This window comes from Odontesthes bonariensis, chromosome 20, assembly GCF_027942865.1.
Source record: "Odontesthes bonariensis isolate fOdoBon6 chromosome 20, fOdoBon6.hap1, whole genome shotgun sequence".
Taxonomy (NCBI): Eukaryota; Metazoa; Chordata; class Actinopteri; order Atheriniformes; family Atherinopsidae; genus Odontesthes; species Odontesthes bonariensis.
In genome coordinates, this window is record NC_134525.1 from 4,510,384 (window position 1) to 4,525,064 (window position 14,681).

At 47.9% G+C, this 14,681-nt stretch overlaps 1 protein-coding gene across 1 annotated transcript; it reads left to right on the forward strand.

Annotated features, from left to right (window-relative positions):
* Window positions 1-2,414: 2,414 nt before the first annotated feature.
* LOC142370479 (GTPase IMAP family member 4-like) lies at window positions 2,415-13,899 on the forward strand. The gene is made up of 2 exons (XM_075453055.1): window positions 2,415-2,943; window positions 13,202-13,899. Exons 1-2 carry the CDS (start codon window positions 2,415-2,417, stop codon window positions 13,897-13,899), a joined length of 1,227 nt encoding a protein of 408 aa, XP_075309170.1.
* The last annotated feature ends 782 nt before the right edge of the window (window positions 13,900-14,681 follow it).

Sequence of the window (14,681 nt, forward strand, 5' to 3'; positions counted from 1 at the left end):
TTAATGAGGTTAGATAAATATGATTCATTCTGGTACAACAAACATTTTTACATTAGTATGACGTTAAGAATTAAGACAGAAAAAAAAAAATCTTTCAAACAAATGGACGATAATTAGGAAAGCCTGTTTTAGGAAAGATTCTCGTATTTGTTAGTGTTACTGGATATGATTTACCATTCTCAAAATGAAAAACTGCAAGATGATGCATGTCAAAACCTTCATTCCACGTGCACTAGCACGTGCGCGCGCACACACACACACACACACACACACACACACGTAGCTAGCTAACAACAGTGACGCTTAGCTAGCTAACGACAGTACAGTACAGGTTAGCTAGCAAACGACAGTACAGTACAGGTTAGCTAGCTAACGACAGTACAGTACAGGTTAGCTAGCTAACGACAGTACAGTACAGGTTAGCTAGCAAACGACAGTACAGTACAGGTTAGCTAGCTAACGACAGTACAGTACACGTTAGCTAGCTAACGACAGTACAGTACAGGTTAGCTAGCTAACGACAGTACAGTACACGTTAGCTAGCTAACAACAGTACAGCACATGTTAGCTAGCTCAGTGGTTCCCAAACGGTGTGCCGTGGGATTTTGACAGCCATATATCATTATTGCAATATACAACTACACAAAAACAATATTTTTTTAATTTACTATATCAGTACTTTGTATGCACTCATTTCATAATACAGAGGGAAATTCTATACTAAAAACAATTATTTTAAAAATATAAAGGAGCGTGACACATCAAAGGCTGAAGAACAACATTAAGACAGAGAAACACTCTAGCGAGAAAATGGAGCGCTTTCTTGTGCGGAGCAAACGACCAGCCACCAGTCCAGAGACTGCCGAAAGCCCACCACCACCACCACCACAGGAAAACAAAAGAAGGAAACTGTCAGCAGGCAGTATAATGAAAGCTACCTGTCTCATGGTTTCACTTGGACCGCCGGGGATGCTAACCGCCCTCAGCCTGAGCGCGTCCTCTGTCGGGAGAAGTTAGCTAATGCTATGCACGGTGTGGGTGTGTGGTTGCTGCAATACAAGCACAATAATACAGAATGATTGGAAATGAAGTACAACTTAAACATAAGAATACACCTGAGCTACATATATCTAACCAAATAACAACTGAAATACAGCTCAAGATTAGTTTGGAATGTAAAGTCAGCATGAATCAATTAAACTTGAATGAGAATAAATCTATGCTTAGATGCAACAAAAGAGGGGCATGCACTGTGACTGATCAATTAACATACAGTATGCAATGTATAAACCAAAGAGATGAGCAATACAGCTACATACACCTTTCAGGCTATAGCTAGTTAGCGGCTAGCCCCACGTTACTCATTTGTGGCTAAATGTTCCCCATATTATACAAACCGATGGCAAAACTACTGCTAAGTCATCAAAGTAGACTCACGGATAAACACAAACATCAACATAGTGTAACACATAAGTAAATCAACATAACTCACGGCTTAATGGACGCACACACCACAGAGATCGGTTCAGCTGATGTTTTGCGCTGAACCGATCTGCGTCTTTGTGGTGCATTCAAGGACCTTGGCAGGGTGGGAATTCACATGCGCAGCAATTATTAACAGAAAGAAACACACAGAGACAACCTTTTGTACATCTTCCACGTTGAGAGAAACTTGGCCTACTTCAAAAGAGCGCGGGATCTGAACCAGAGGCAGCAAGGCCGTTTGTTGGATTGTGTGAAAGTGTCTGAAAAGGCAATGGAGGCTAGTTACATGCTAGCGGAGCTCATTGCAAAGCAGAAGAAACCTCACACAATAGCGGAGACACTCATCCTCCCCGCTTGCAAAAAAATTGTAGGTGTCATGCTGGGTCCAGATGAGCTATCCAAAGTGCCGTCGTCTGATAACACAATGAAAAGAAGGATCGACGACATGTCAGGAGACATTGAGCAACATTTGACAGAGAAACCACAGGCGAGCGGCAGATTGTCCCTACAACTGCACGCATCTACTGACATAAGTGGGGCCGCAGCCCAACTTCTGGCAAACGTCAGATATGTTGATGGTGACTCTATTAAAGAGACTTTTTTTTTCTGGAAAGAAATGGAAAGCCATACAACGGGAGAAGAAATATTCAGGGTTACCAATAAGTATTTAGAAGAGAACAATCTGAGCTGGAATGTGTGCGTCAGTCTTTGCGCAGATGGTGCGGCAGGCATGACGGGGAGAGTGAAAGGATTTATTGCTCAGGTGAAAGCACAAAATCCACATATTGTGACAAACCACTGCATTTTGCACCGAGAGGCATTAGTTGCAAAAACCATGCCCCCGGAGTTGACCGAGGTGCTGAATCAGGCTGTGCAGAGGCGGGTGAATTACACTGAAATCTCGCCTCTTCTCCCAGCTGTGCGCCGAGATGGGAGCCGACCACCAAAACCTGATCCTCCACACAGAGGTGCGCTGGCTGTCACGAGGGAAAGTCCTATCCCGTCTTTATGAACTTCGGGAAGAGCTTTTTGAATGTTCACCTGAACACGCTGTCCCACATAAGGACAAGCTCGCGGATGAGAGGCGGAGCGCCAGGCTGGCTCACCTTGCGGACATATTTGGACATCTGAACGAGTTGAACGCCAAGCTTCAGGGCAGGAATGAAAATATTTTATCATCCACAGACAAGATTCTGTGGGGGGTTTATGGGCAAAATGATTCTTTGGGACAGGGCTCCATGGAGATGTTCCCGCTGGCATCAGCTGCGCCACAGGCAGCTATGGAGCGCGCTGTATGTGCCGAACACCTTAAGACCTTAAAAGACAGGTTTGAGCGCTATTTTCCACGTGTGGCTGACATCGAGGACTATGATTGGATCCGAGACCCATTCAACCAGGAATCCTCAACAGAAAAGCTCACTATGAAAGAGAGAGAGAGAGGAGTGCGCAGAGCTCCGTGTGGACCGCACACTGAAACTCAAATGTAGTGGGCTCCCTCTGGATCAGTTTTGGTTGGCTTCTGCATCGGAGCTTGTCCAACCACGCCATTGAGCAACGGCTTCTTTTCCCCGCTACCTGCCTGTGTGAGTTGGCGTTCTCCTCTCTAGTTCACATGAAGAACAACAGGAGGTCGCGGCTCTCGGTTGAACAGGACTTGCGAGTGGCCCTGTCCTCAGTGCCACCGAGGATTAAAGAAACCTGCGCGCCCCGACAGGCACATGTATCTCACTAATTGGAAGTAGGCAAAACTATTTACAATAGCACGTTTCAATGCTGATTACTGAAATGTTACTTTTATCATTTATAGTTCATGGGCAGTGCAGCTTCATTGCATTGGCAGTTCTCTGTGCTGAATTTATGCGTTCTGAGTTTCCTTTGCATAATATTTGATTTTGTAACCTGTCTGGTTATGAGTGTGTTGTTGCTTTGATGAAGCCTAATTTGATCAAGTTTCAATTTTTAAAAAATAAATATTTCGTAAATAAACATTTCACGAGTAATATAATTGTCTTTGTCACATTTTTTTGGCATTAGAAAATAATTATGCACATTTACAGATATTTGCACACACACGTGCACACGCACATGCACACACACGTGCACACATATGCACGTGCACAAACACAAATGCACTAGCACGTGCACAAAAACACGTGCACGTTCAAACACACATGCACACGTACGTGCACACAAACATGAACTAGCACGTGCACACACATGCACACGCACGTGCACACACACATGCACACGCACGCGCGCACACACGTGCACACACGTGCACACGCACGTGCACACACACGTACGTACACTAGCACGTGCACACACACGCGCACGTGCACACACACACATGCACACACACACACACGTGCACACGCACATGCACAGACGTGCACTAGCATGTGCACACACACATGCACACGCTCGTGCACTACCACGTGCACACACATGCACATGCACACGCACACAAACACACGTGCACTAGCACGTGCACACACACATGCACACGCACACACATGAACACGCACGTGCACTAGCACGTCCACACACATGCACACGCACGTGCACACACATGCACACGCACGTGCACACACATGCACACGCACGTGCACACACACATGCACTAGCACGTGCACACGAACGTGCTTACACACATGCACACGCAATTGTACGCACGTGCACACACACGTGCACACGCACGTGCACAAACACACATGCACACGCACTTGCACGCACGTGCACACACACGTGCACACGCACGTGCATACAAACAAATGCACTAGCACGTATACACACACGCACGTGCACAAACACACGTGCACTAGCACGTGCACACACACAAATGCACTAGCACGTACACACGAACGTGCTTACACACATGCAGACGCACTTGCACACACACAAACGTGCTCAGACACATGCACACGCACGTGCACGCACACATGCACACGCACGCGCACACACATGCACACGCATGTGCACACACACATGCACACGCGCGCGCGCGCACGTGCACACACACGTACACTAGCACGTGCACACGCACGTGCACACACACACATGCACACGCACAAGCACACACGTGCACTAGCATGTGCACACACACATGCACACGCACGTGCACACGCACGTGCACACACATGCACTAGCACGTGCACACGAACGTGCTTACACACATGCACACACACTTGCACGCACGTGCACACACACGTGCACACGCACGTGCACAAACACACATGCACTAGCACGTGCACACACACAAATGCACTAGCACGTACACACGAACGTGCTTACACACATGCACTTGCACACAAACGTGCTCAGACACATGCACACGCACGTACACACACATGCACACACACACACACATGCACACGCACATGCACAGACGTGCACTAGCATGTGCACACACACACATGCACACGCTCGTGCACTACCACGTGCACACACATGCACATGCACATGCACACAAACACACGTGCACTAGCACGTCCACACACACATGCACACGCACACACATGAACAGGCACGTGCACTAGAACGTCCACACACATGCACACGCACGTGCACACACATGCACACGCATGTGCACACACATGCACACGCACGTGCGCACACAAACATGCACACGCACATGCACACACACTTGCACGCACGTGCACACGCACGTGCACACACACACACATGAACACGCACGTGCACGCACACAAATGCACAAGCACGTGCACACGCACGTGCACTAGCACGTGCACACACATGCACTAGCACGTTCACACATACACGAGGAGTCTATGCCTAAGGAAGGAGGAGTCTCTGTATCAAGGGGAGGAGTCTCTGTATTAGGGGGAGGAGTCTCTTTGTCAGGGGGAGGAGTCTCTGTATCAGGGGGGAGGAGTCTCTGTCTTAGGGGTGGAGTCTCTTTCTTGGGGGAGGAGTCTTAGGGGGAGGAGTCTCTTCCTAGGGAGTATGTATCAAGGGGTGGAGTCTCTGTCTTAGGGGGAGGAGTCTCTGTTTTAGGGGGAGGAGTCTCTGTCATGGGGTGGAGTCTCTGTCTTAGGGGGAGGAGTCTATGTATCAGGGGGAGGAGTCTCTGTTTTAGGAGGAGGAGTCTATGTATCAAGGGGAGGAGTCTCTGTTTTAGGGGGAGGGGTCTCTGTATCAGGGGGAGGAGTCTCTGTTTTAGGAGGAGGAGTCTATGTATCAAGGGGTGGAGTCTCTGTCTTAGGGGAGGAGTCTCTGTTTTAGGGGGAGGGGTCTCTGTATCAGGGGGAGGAGTCTATGTATAAGGGGGAGGAGTCTCTGTCATAGGGGAGGAGTCTATGTATAAGGGGGGAGGAGTCTCTGTCTTAGGGGAGGAGTCTCTGTATCAGGGGGAGGAGTCTATGTATAAGGGGGAGGAGTCTCTGTCTTAAGGGGTGGAGTCTATGTATCAAGGTGTGGAGTCTCTGTCTTAGGGGAGGAGTCTCTGTCTTAGGGAGAGGAGTCTATGTATCAGGGGGAGGAGTCTCTGTCATGGGGTGGAGTCTCTGTATCAGGGGGAGGAGTCTCTGTCTTAGGGGAGGAGTCTCTGTTTTAGGGGGAGGGGTCTCTGTATCAGGGGGAGGAGTCTCTGTCTTAGGGGAGGAGTCTCTGTTTTAGGGGGAGGAGTCTATGTATAAGGGGGAGGAGTCTCAGTATCAAGGGGTGGAGTCTCTGTATCAGGGGTGGAGTCTCTGTTTTAGGGGGAGGAGTCTTTGTCTTAGGGGGTGGAGTCTATGTATCAAGGGGTGGAGTCTCTGTCTTAGGGGGTGGAGTCTATGTATCAAGGGGTGGAGTCTCTGTCTTAGGGGAGGAGTCTCTGTCTTAGGGGGAGGAGTCTATGTATCAGGGGGAGGAGTCTCTGTCATGGGGTGGAGTCTCTGTTTTAGGGGGAGGAGTCTCTGTTTTAGGGGGAGGAGTCTTTGTCTTAGGGGAGGAGTCTCTGTTTTAGGGGGAGGAGTCTATGTATCAGGGGGAGGAGTCTCTGTCATAGGGGAGGAGTCTATGTATAAGGGGGGAGGAGTCTCTGTCTTAGGGGAGGAGTCTCTGAATCAGGGGGAGGAGTCTATGTATAAGGGGGAGGAGTCTCTGTCTTAGGGGGTGGAGTCTATGTATCAAGGTGTGGAATCTCTGTCTTAGGGGAGGAGTCTCTGTCTTAGGGGGAGGAGTCTATGTATCAGGGGGAGGAGTCTCTGTCATGGGGTGGAGTCTCTGTATCAGGGGGAGGAGTCTCTGTCTTAGGGGAGGAGTCTCTGTTTTAGGGGGAGGAGTCTATGTATAAGGGGGAGGAGTCTCAGTATCAAGGGGTGGAGTCTCTGTATCAGGGGTGGAGTCTCTGTTTTAGGGGGAGGAGTCTTTGTCTTAGGGGGTGGAGTCTCTGTCTTAGGGGGTGGAGTCTATGTATCAAGGGGTGGAGTCTCTGTCTTAGGGGAGGAGTCTCTGTCTTAGGGGGAGGAGTCTATGTATCAGGGGGAGGAGTCTTTGTCTTAGGGGAGGAGTCTCTGTTTTAGGGGGAGGGGTCTCTGTATCAGGGGGAGGAGTCTCTGTTTTAGGAGGAGGAGTCTATGTATCAAGGGGTGGAGTCTCTGTCTTAGGGGGAGGAGTCTCTGTTTTAGGGGGAGGAGTCTCTGTTTTAGGGGGAGGAGTCTCTGTCATGGGGTGGAGTCTCTGTCTTAGGGGGAGGAGTCTATGTATCAGGGGGAGGAGTCTCTGTTTTAGGAGGAGGAGTCTATGTATCAAGGGGAGGAGTCTCTGTTTTAGGGGGAGGAGTCTATGTATCAAGGGGAGGAGTCTCTGTTTTAGGGGGAGGGGTCTCTGTATCAGGGGGAGGAGTCTCTGTTGTAGGGGGAGGGGTCTCTGTATCAGGGGGAGGAGTCTATGTATAAGGGGGAGGAGTCTCTGTCATAGGGGAGGAGTCTATGTATAAGGGGGGAGGAGTCTCTGTCTTAGGGGGAGGAGTCTATGTATCAGGGGGAGGAGTCTCTGTCATGGGGTGGAGTCTCTGTATCAGGGGGAGGAGTCTCTGTCTTAGGGGAGGAGTCTCTGTTTTAGGGGGAGGAGTCTATGTATAAGGGGGAGGAGTCTCAGTATCAAGGGGTGGAGTCTCTGTTTTAGGGGGAGGAGTCTTTGTCTTAGGGGGTGGAGTCTATGTATCAAGGGGTGGAGTCTCTGTCTTAGGGGGTGGAGTCTATGTATCAAGGGGTGGAGTCTCTGTCTTAGGGGGTGGAGTCTATGTATCAAGGGGTGGAGTCTCTATCTTAGGGGAGGAGTCTCTGTCTTAGGGGGAGGAGTCTATGTATCAGGGGGAGGAGTCTCTGTCATGGGGTGGAGTCTCTGTTTTAGGGGGAGGAGTCTTTGTCTTAGGGGAGGAGTCTCTGTTTTAGGGGGAGGAGTCTATGTATCAGGGGGAGGAGTCTCTGTCATGGGGTGGAGTCTCTGTTTTAGGGGGAGGAGTCTTTGTCTTAGGGGAGGAGTCTATGTATAAGGGGGAGGAGTCTCAGTATCAAGGGGTGGAGTCTCTGTATCAGGGGTGGAGTCTCTGTTTTAGGGGGAGGAGTCTTTGTCTTAGGGGGTGCAGTCTATGTATCAAGGGGTGGAGTCTCTGTCTTAGGGGAAGAGTCTATGTATAAGGGGAGGAGTCTCTGTATCAGGGGTGGAGTCTCTGTTTTAGGGGGAGGAGTCTCTGTTTTAGGGGGAGGAGTCTATGTATAAGGGGGAGGAGTCTCTGTCATGGGGTGGAGTCTCTGTTTTAGGGGGAGGAGTCTCTGTTTTAGGGGGAGGAGTCTTTGTCTTAGGGGAGGAGTCTCTGTTTTAGGGGGAGGAGTCTATGTATAAGGGGGAGGAGTCTCAGTATCAAGGGGTGGAGTCTCTGTTTTAGGGGGAGGAGTCTTTGTCTTAGGGGGTGGAGTCTATGTATCAAGGGGTGGAGTCTCTGTCTTAGGGGGTGGAGTCTATGTATCAAGGGGTGGAGTCTCTGTCTTAGGGGGTGGAGTCTATGTATCAAGGGGTGGAGTCTCTATCTTAGGGGAGGAGTCTCTGTCTTAGGGGGAGGAGTCTATGTATCAGGGGGAGGAGTCTCTGTCATGGGGTGGAGTCTCTGTTTTAGGGGGAGGAGTCTTTGTCTTAGGGGAGGAGTCTCTGTTTTAGGGGGAGGAGTCTCAGTATCAAGGGGTGGAGTCTCTGTATCAGGGGTGGAGTCTCTGTTTTAGGGGGAGGAGTCTTTGTCTTAGGGGGTGCAGTCTATGTATCAAGGGGTGGAGTCTCTGTCTTAGGGGAAGAGTCTATGTATAAGGGGAGGAGTCTCTGTATCAGGGGTGGAGTCTCTGTTGTAGGGGGAGGGGTCTCTGTATCAGGGGGAGGAGTCTATGTATAAGGGGGAGGAGTCTCTGTCATGGGGTGGAGTCTCTGTTTTAGGGGGAGGAGTCTCTGTTTTAGGGGGAGGAGTCTTTGTCTTAGGGGAGGAGTCTCTGTTTTAGGGGGAGGAGTCTATGTATAAGGGGGAGGAGTCTCAGTATCAAGGGGTGGAGTCTCTGTATCAGGGATGGAGTCTCTGTTTTAGGGGGAGGAGTCTTTGTCTTAGGGGGTGCAGTCTATGTATCAAGGGGTGGAGTCTCTGTCTTAGGGGAAGAGTCTATGTATAAGGGGAGGAGTCTCTGTATCAGGGGTGGAGTCTCTGTTTTAGGGGGAGGAGTCTCTGTTTTAGGGGGAGGAGTCTATGTATAAGGGGGAGGAGTCTCTGTCATGGGGTGGAGTCTCTGTTTTAGGGGGAGGAGTCTCTGTTTTAGGGGGAGGAGTCTTTGTCTTAGGGGAGGAGTCTCTGTTTTAGGGGGAGGAGTCTATGTATAAGGGGGAGGAGTCTCAGTATCAAGGGGTGGAGTCTCTGTATCAGGGATGGAGTCTCTGTTTTAGGGGGAGGAGTATTTGTCTTAGGGGGTGGAGTCTATGTATCAAGGGGTGGAGTCTCTGTCTTAGGGGAGGAGTCTATGTATAAGGGGGAGGAGTCTCTGTATCAGGGGTGGAGTCTCTGTTTTAGGGGGAGGAGTCTTTGTCTTAGGGGAGGAGTCTCTGTTTTAGGGGGAGGAGTCTATGTATAAGGGGGAGGAGTCTCTGTATCAGGGGGAGGAGTCTCTGTCATGGGGTGGAGTCTCTGTATCAGGGGGAGGAGTCTCTGTCTTAGGGGAGGAGTCTCTGTTTTAGGGGGAGGAGTCTATGTATAAGGGGGAGGAGTCTTTGTCTTAGGGGAGGAGTCTCTGTTTTAGGGGGAGGAGTCTATGTATCAGGGGGAGGAGTCTCTGTCATGGGGTGGGGTCTCTGTTTTAGGGGGAGGAGTCTCTGTTTTAGGGGGAGGAGTCTTTGTCTTAGGGGAGGAGTCTCTGTTTTAGGGGGAGGAGTCTATGTATAAGGGGGAGGAGTCTCTGTCATGGGGTGGAGTCTCTGTTTTAGGGGGAGGAGTCTCTGTTTTAGGGGGAGGAGTCTTTGTCTTAGGGGAGGAGTCTCTGTTTTAGGGGGAGGAGTCTATGTATAAGGGGGAGGAGTCTCAGTATCAAGGGGTGGAGTCTCTGTATCAGGGATGGAGTCTCTGTTTTAGGGGGAGGAGTCTTTGTCTTAGGGGGTGGAGTCTATGTATCAAGGGGTGGAGTCTCTGTCTTAGGGGAGGAGTCTATGTATAAGGGGGAGGAGTCTCTGTATCAGGGGTGGAGTCTCTGTTTTAGGGGGAGGAGTCTCTGTTTTAGGGGGAGGAGTCTTTGTCTTAGGGGAGGAGTCTCTGTTTTAGGGGGAGGAGTCTATGTATAAGGGGGAGGAGTCTCTGTATCAGGGGGAGGAGTCTATGTATAAGGGGGAGGAGTCTCTGTATCAAGGGGTGGAGTCTCTGTCTTAGGGGGAGGAGTCTCTGTTTTAGGGGAGGGGTCTCTGTATCAGGGGGAGGAGTCTCTGTTTTAGGAGGAGGAGTCTATGTATCAAGGGGTGGAGTCTCTGTCTTAGGGGGAGGAGTCTCTGTTTTAGGGGGAGGGGTCTCTGTCTTAGGGGAGGAGTCTATGTATAAGGGGGAGGAGTCTCTGTCTTAGGGGGAGGAGTCTATGTATCAGGGGGAGGAGTCTATGTATAAGGGGGAGGAGTATCTGTTTTAGGGGGAGGAGTCTATGTCTTAGGGGGAGGAGTCTATGTATAAGGGGGAGGAGTCTCTGTATCAAGGGGTGGAGTCTCTGTCTTAGGGGGAGGAGTCTCTGTCTTAGGGGTGGAGTTTCTATCTTAGGGGGGTGGAGTCTCTGTCTTAGGGGGAGGAGACTATGTCTCAGGGGGAGGAGTCTGTCACGTGTGTGCACGTGCACATGTACACATGCACATGCACGTACGTTTACGCACAAACACACACCAGCACACATGCACACGCAAACATGCACAAACACACACACACACATGCATACGCACGTGCACACACACAAACGCACACTTAGACACGTCTCTTCTGTAGTTCAAACTCCTTTGTCCTTCATATGTATCCTTTCGAAGTAGGTTCCACGCATAAAGCCCTTTAAATGACCTTTTTGGAGAAAGAAACACAGGAATAGCCTTCTTTTGCGGAGTTAAGACGAAATACGGATTTTTGCTATAAAAGGAATTCCTTCAGTCAAAACAAGTTCAAACTCCTTTGTCCTTCATATGTATCCATTCGAAGTAGGTTCCACGCATAAAGCCCTTTAAATGACCTTTTATTGAGAAAGAAACACAGGAATAGCCTTCTTTTGCGGAGTGAAGACGAAATACGGATTTTTGCTATAAAAGGAATTCCTTCAGTCAAAACAAGTTCAAACTCCTTTGTCCTTCATATGTATCCATTCGAAGTAGGTTCCACGCATAAAGCCCTTTAAATGACCTTTTTGGAGAAAGAAACACAGGAATAGCCTTCTTTTGCGGAGTTAAGACGAAATACGGATTTTTGCTATAAAAGGAATTCCTTCAGTCAAAACAAGTTCAAACTCCTTTGTCCTTCATATGTATCCATTCGAAGTAGGTTCCACGCATAAAGCCCTTTAAATGACCTTTTTGGAGAAAGAAACACAGGAATAGCCTTCTTTTGCGGAGTGAAGACGAAATACGGATTTTTGCTATAAAAGGCATTCCTTCAGTCAAAACAAGTTCAAACTCCTTTGTCCTTCATATGTATCCATTCGAAGTAGGTCCCACGCATAAACCCCTTTAAATGACCTTTTATTGAGAAAGAAACACAGGAATAGCCTTCTTTTGCGGAGTTAAGACGAAATACGGATTTTTGCTATAAAAGGAATTCCTTCAGTCAAAACAAGTTCAAACTCAATTTGAAATTTGAAATTTCAAATTTCAAATAATGTCATGTAAATCGAAGTATAATGTAAATACATAAAAAGCTTGTTGCATATCTGCAACTGTGGGTGCTACAAGTTTAAACACTCACCTGGCAGGCCCCTAGCCCCAGCCCTAACCCTAACCCCAGCCTTAACCCTAACCCTAACTCTAATCCCAGCCTTAACCCTAACTCTAACTCTAACCCCAGCCTTAACCCCAACCCCAACTCTAACCCTAACTCTAACCCTAACCCTAACCCTAACCCTAACCGGTCCCATATATATTTACATTATCAATTAATTAATAGCTTAAACCTCATTTTATAACGTTTTGTTTCATTATTGACATTGTTAAGCCCTTATGATGAGTAAAAATGCTGCATGACAATGCTTTATAAATCAAAGTTTTATTACAACCAGTTCAATGGTCACAAAATAGCACCACTTCCACAAAAACAACTTCAGATCAATTCAACAGTTAGAAATACCAACAGCCACCACAACACGAAACAGTATCAAAGCAGCTTCATCACCAAAAAAAGGGGGGGGGGCCACCATACAGTGATCCAATACGGCGCTATTAAATGAAAGTATGAAACTCTGAAGGATAAAAAACATGTCAACCACTCGAGAGGAAGAACTGACTGTATTAAGCCACTCAAAGAGCGTTGAGAAACACCAGCTGTTTGAGCTTGGAGGCAGAGGGAGAGGGAGAGAAAGGAGAGGAGAGGGAGAGGGAGAGAAAGGAGAGGGAGAGAAAGGAGAGAAAGGAGAGGAGAGGAGAGGAGAGGAGAGGAGGAAGAAGAGGAGGAGGAGAGGAGAAAAAAAAGAGGGGGAGAGAGAGAAAGAGGAGAAAAAAAGAGGGAGAGGAGGAGGAAGAAAGAAAGAGATTCGGAGCGAGATGTAGCGATTTGCCGAGACGAAGTGGAGGCACATTACGCTACATCCCGCGAAGGGACACGCCCCCGCGCGTGCGGCAGGGTCTTCGCCAGCCGCTCGCTCTATTTATGTCCCTCTGAGCTCGCGCCCCTCTGACTCACGGTTGCGCCAGCAGAGCGGGAAAAGGCTTCAAACTGCCTTTTCATTCACACACAACAGCTCTGCCCCGGCTGGCTGGGAAGTCCTCGCTGGGGCTGCTGCTCCTGCTGCTGCCGCTGCTTCACCTCCTTCGGCTTTTCCTCTGCCACACACAGGCATGATGGGAAATGTAGTCTCTTCTTCTCTTCTTTATCATTGAATTAAGTAAGGTAAGATTTTCCCCCCATCTGTACAAGTCATTTGCATTTTAAAATAATGAACTAACATTCAGTCAGGTATTTATACAAGAACCAAGTCACACTGTAAGAGAATTTAAACTGAGTTTGTCCATTGTCTTGCAGGTCTTGATTTGAGAATTGTGATGATTGGAAAAACTGCTGTGGGCAAAAGTGCAGTTGGAAACACCATTCTTGGAGAAACGAAATTCAAATCTAGTCCCGCTGCAAGTTCAGTGACAGAAGCCTGTGAAAAAGGAGTCGCTCTCTGGGGTAACAGAGCAGTTAGTGTGGTTGACACGCCAGGGATCCTGGACACTTCCAAAACGGCAGATTTCATAAAAAGAGAAATAGTGAAATGTGTCAAAGTCTCCTGTCCTGGTCCACATGTCTTCCTGCTGGTGATCCAAGTTGGCCGATTCACCAAAGAAGAGAAGAACTCTGTGGAAGCACTACAGGAGCTGTTTGGTCCAAAAGCCAACCAGTTCATGATTGTGCTGTTTACCCGTGGTGGTGATCTTGGAACCATGACCATACAGGAATATGTACGTGAAGGTGACCCGGGGCTTCAACGAGTTATCCAACGTTGTGGCGGAAGGTTCCTAGTCTTTGACAACATGAGCAAGGACAGAAAACAGGTAACGCAACTTCTGGAGATGGTCGACAACGTGGTGGCAGCAAACGGGGGGACACATTACACAGATGCAATGTATAAAGAGGTAGAGTTAGCTCAGAAAATGGGGCGAGGTGACATGGATGAAGAATTCATGATGGCTCTGATCCAACGCATCTTACTTTTTCATTTGATTCTTGCAAGAGAATAAATGACCATGGTGGATTGTCTAGACTCATAATCAAGACCTAGAAAGATTTTGTTTGCTACCTTTGTAAGCAAACAGAGGAGGTTCGGCAAAGTTATAACACACCGCGTAGACAGAGGGGGAGTACAGCATTGCTTTAAATCATTTATTAGTCAAAATTGAGGAAACCTTGAGCTGTTGATTGTTATGGGGGAAATATGTGGTATCTATTATACTGAGAGTGTGATATGCTGATAATAAAACATAGTTTAGTTCTGGTAGATATAATGTTAATTTGATAAGAAGCCAATAATCATGGCGGTTTCTCGTATTTTATAATCGTGGTATTCAATATGTTAGGATTTAGCTTTGTGGTGTAGAAAATGACTTATTGATAGAATGTATTCCTTACAAAGTAATACATGATGATGGTGATAGAAAAGTATTTACTATTAATGTTTCTTGTTATTAAATTGAACTGACAAAGTCACAAAAGCAATTAGATTTGATCTAACTGTCTTTCTTTTCCCATATGTTGTAATTTTATCATCCATTCAGCAATAAGAGTAACTGTAAAACTACACGTGTATAATATGTAGATGCAAGTGATGTCAAAGCTAGCAGCTTTTTTAATACGTTGGCTCTGAGCAATTTAAACAATGATCCTTTTTTAAAAAAGTTAGCGAATGCTGTGGCAGACGTCACAAACTTTCACCGGGAAAGAAGCGACCAGAAGTGTCTCCTCCATAGTGATTTATCCACCTCACATTACTGAGCTTCATCCAACCTTCTTAAAGGAGAAGATT

Excerpts from the sequence above, each read along its gene's own strand:
- LOC142370479 (XM_075453055.1), top strand. The coding sequence starts at position 2,415 with ATGGGAGCCGACCACCAAAACCTGATCCTCCACACAGAGGTGCGCTGG. Across the intron at positions 2,944-13,201 it reads AGGAGTGCGCAGAGCTCCGT|GTCTTGATTTGAGAATTGTG; the intron begins GTGGACCGCACA and ends ATTGTCTTGCAG.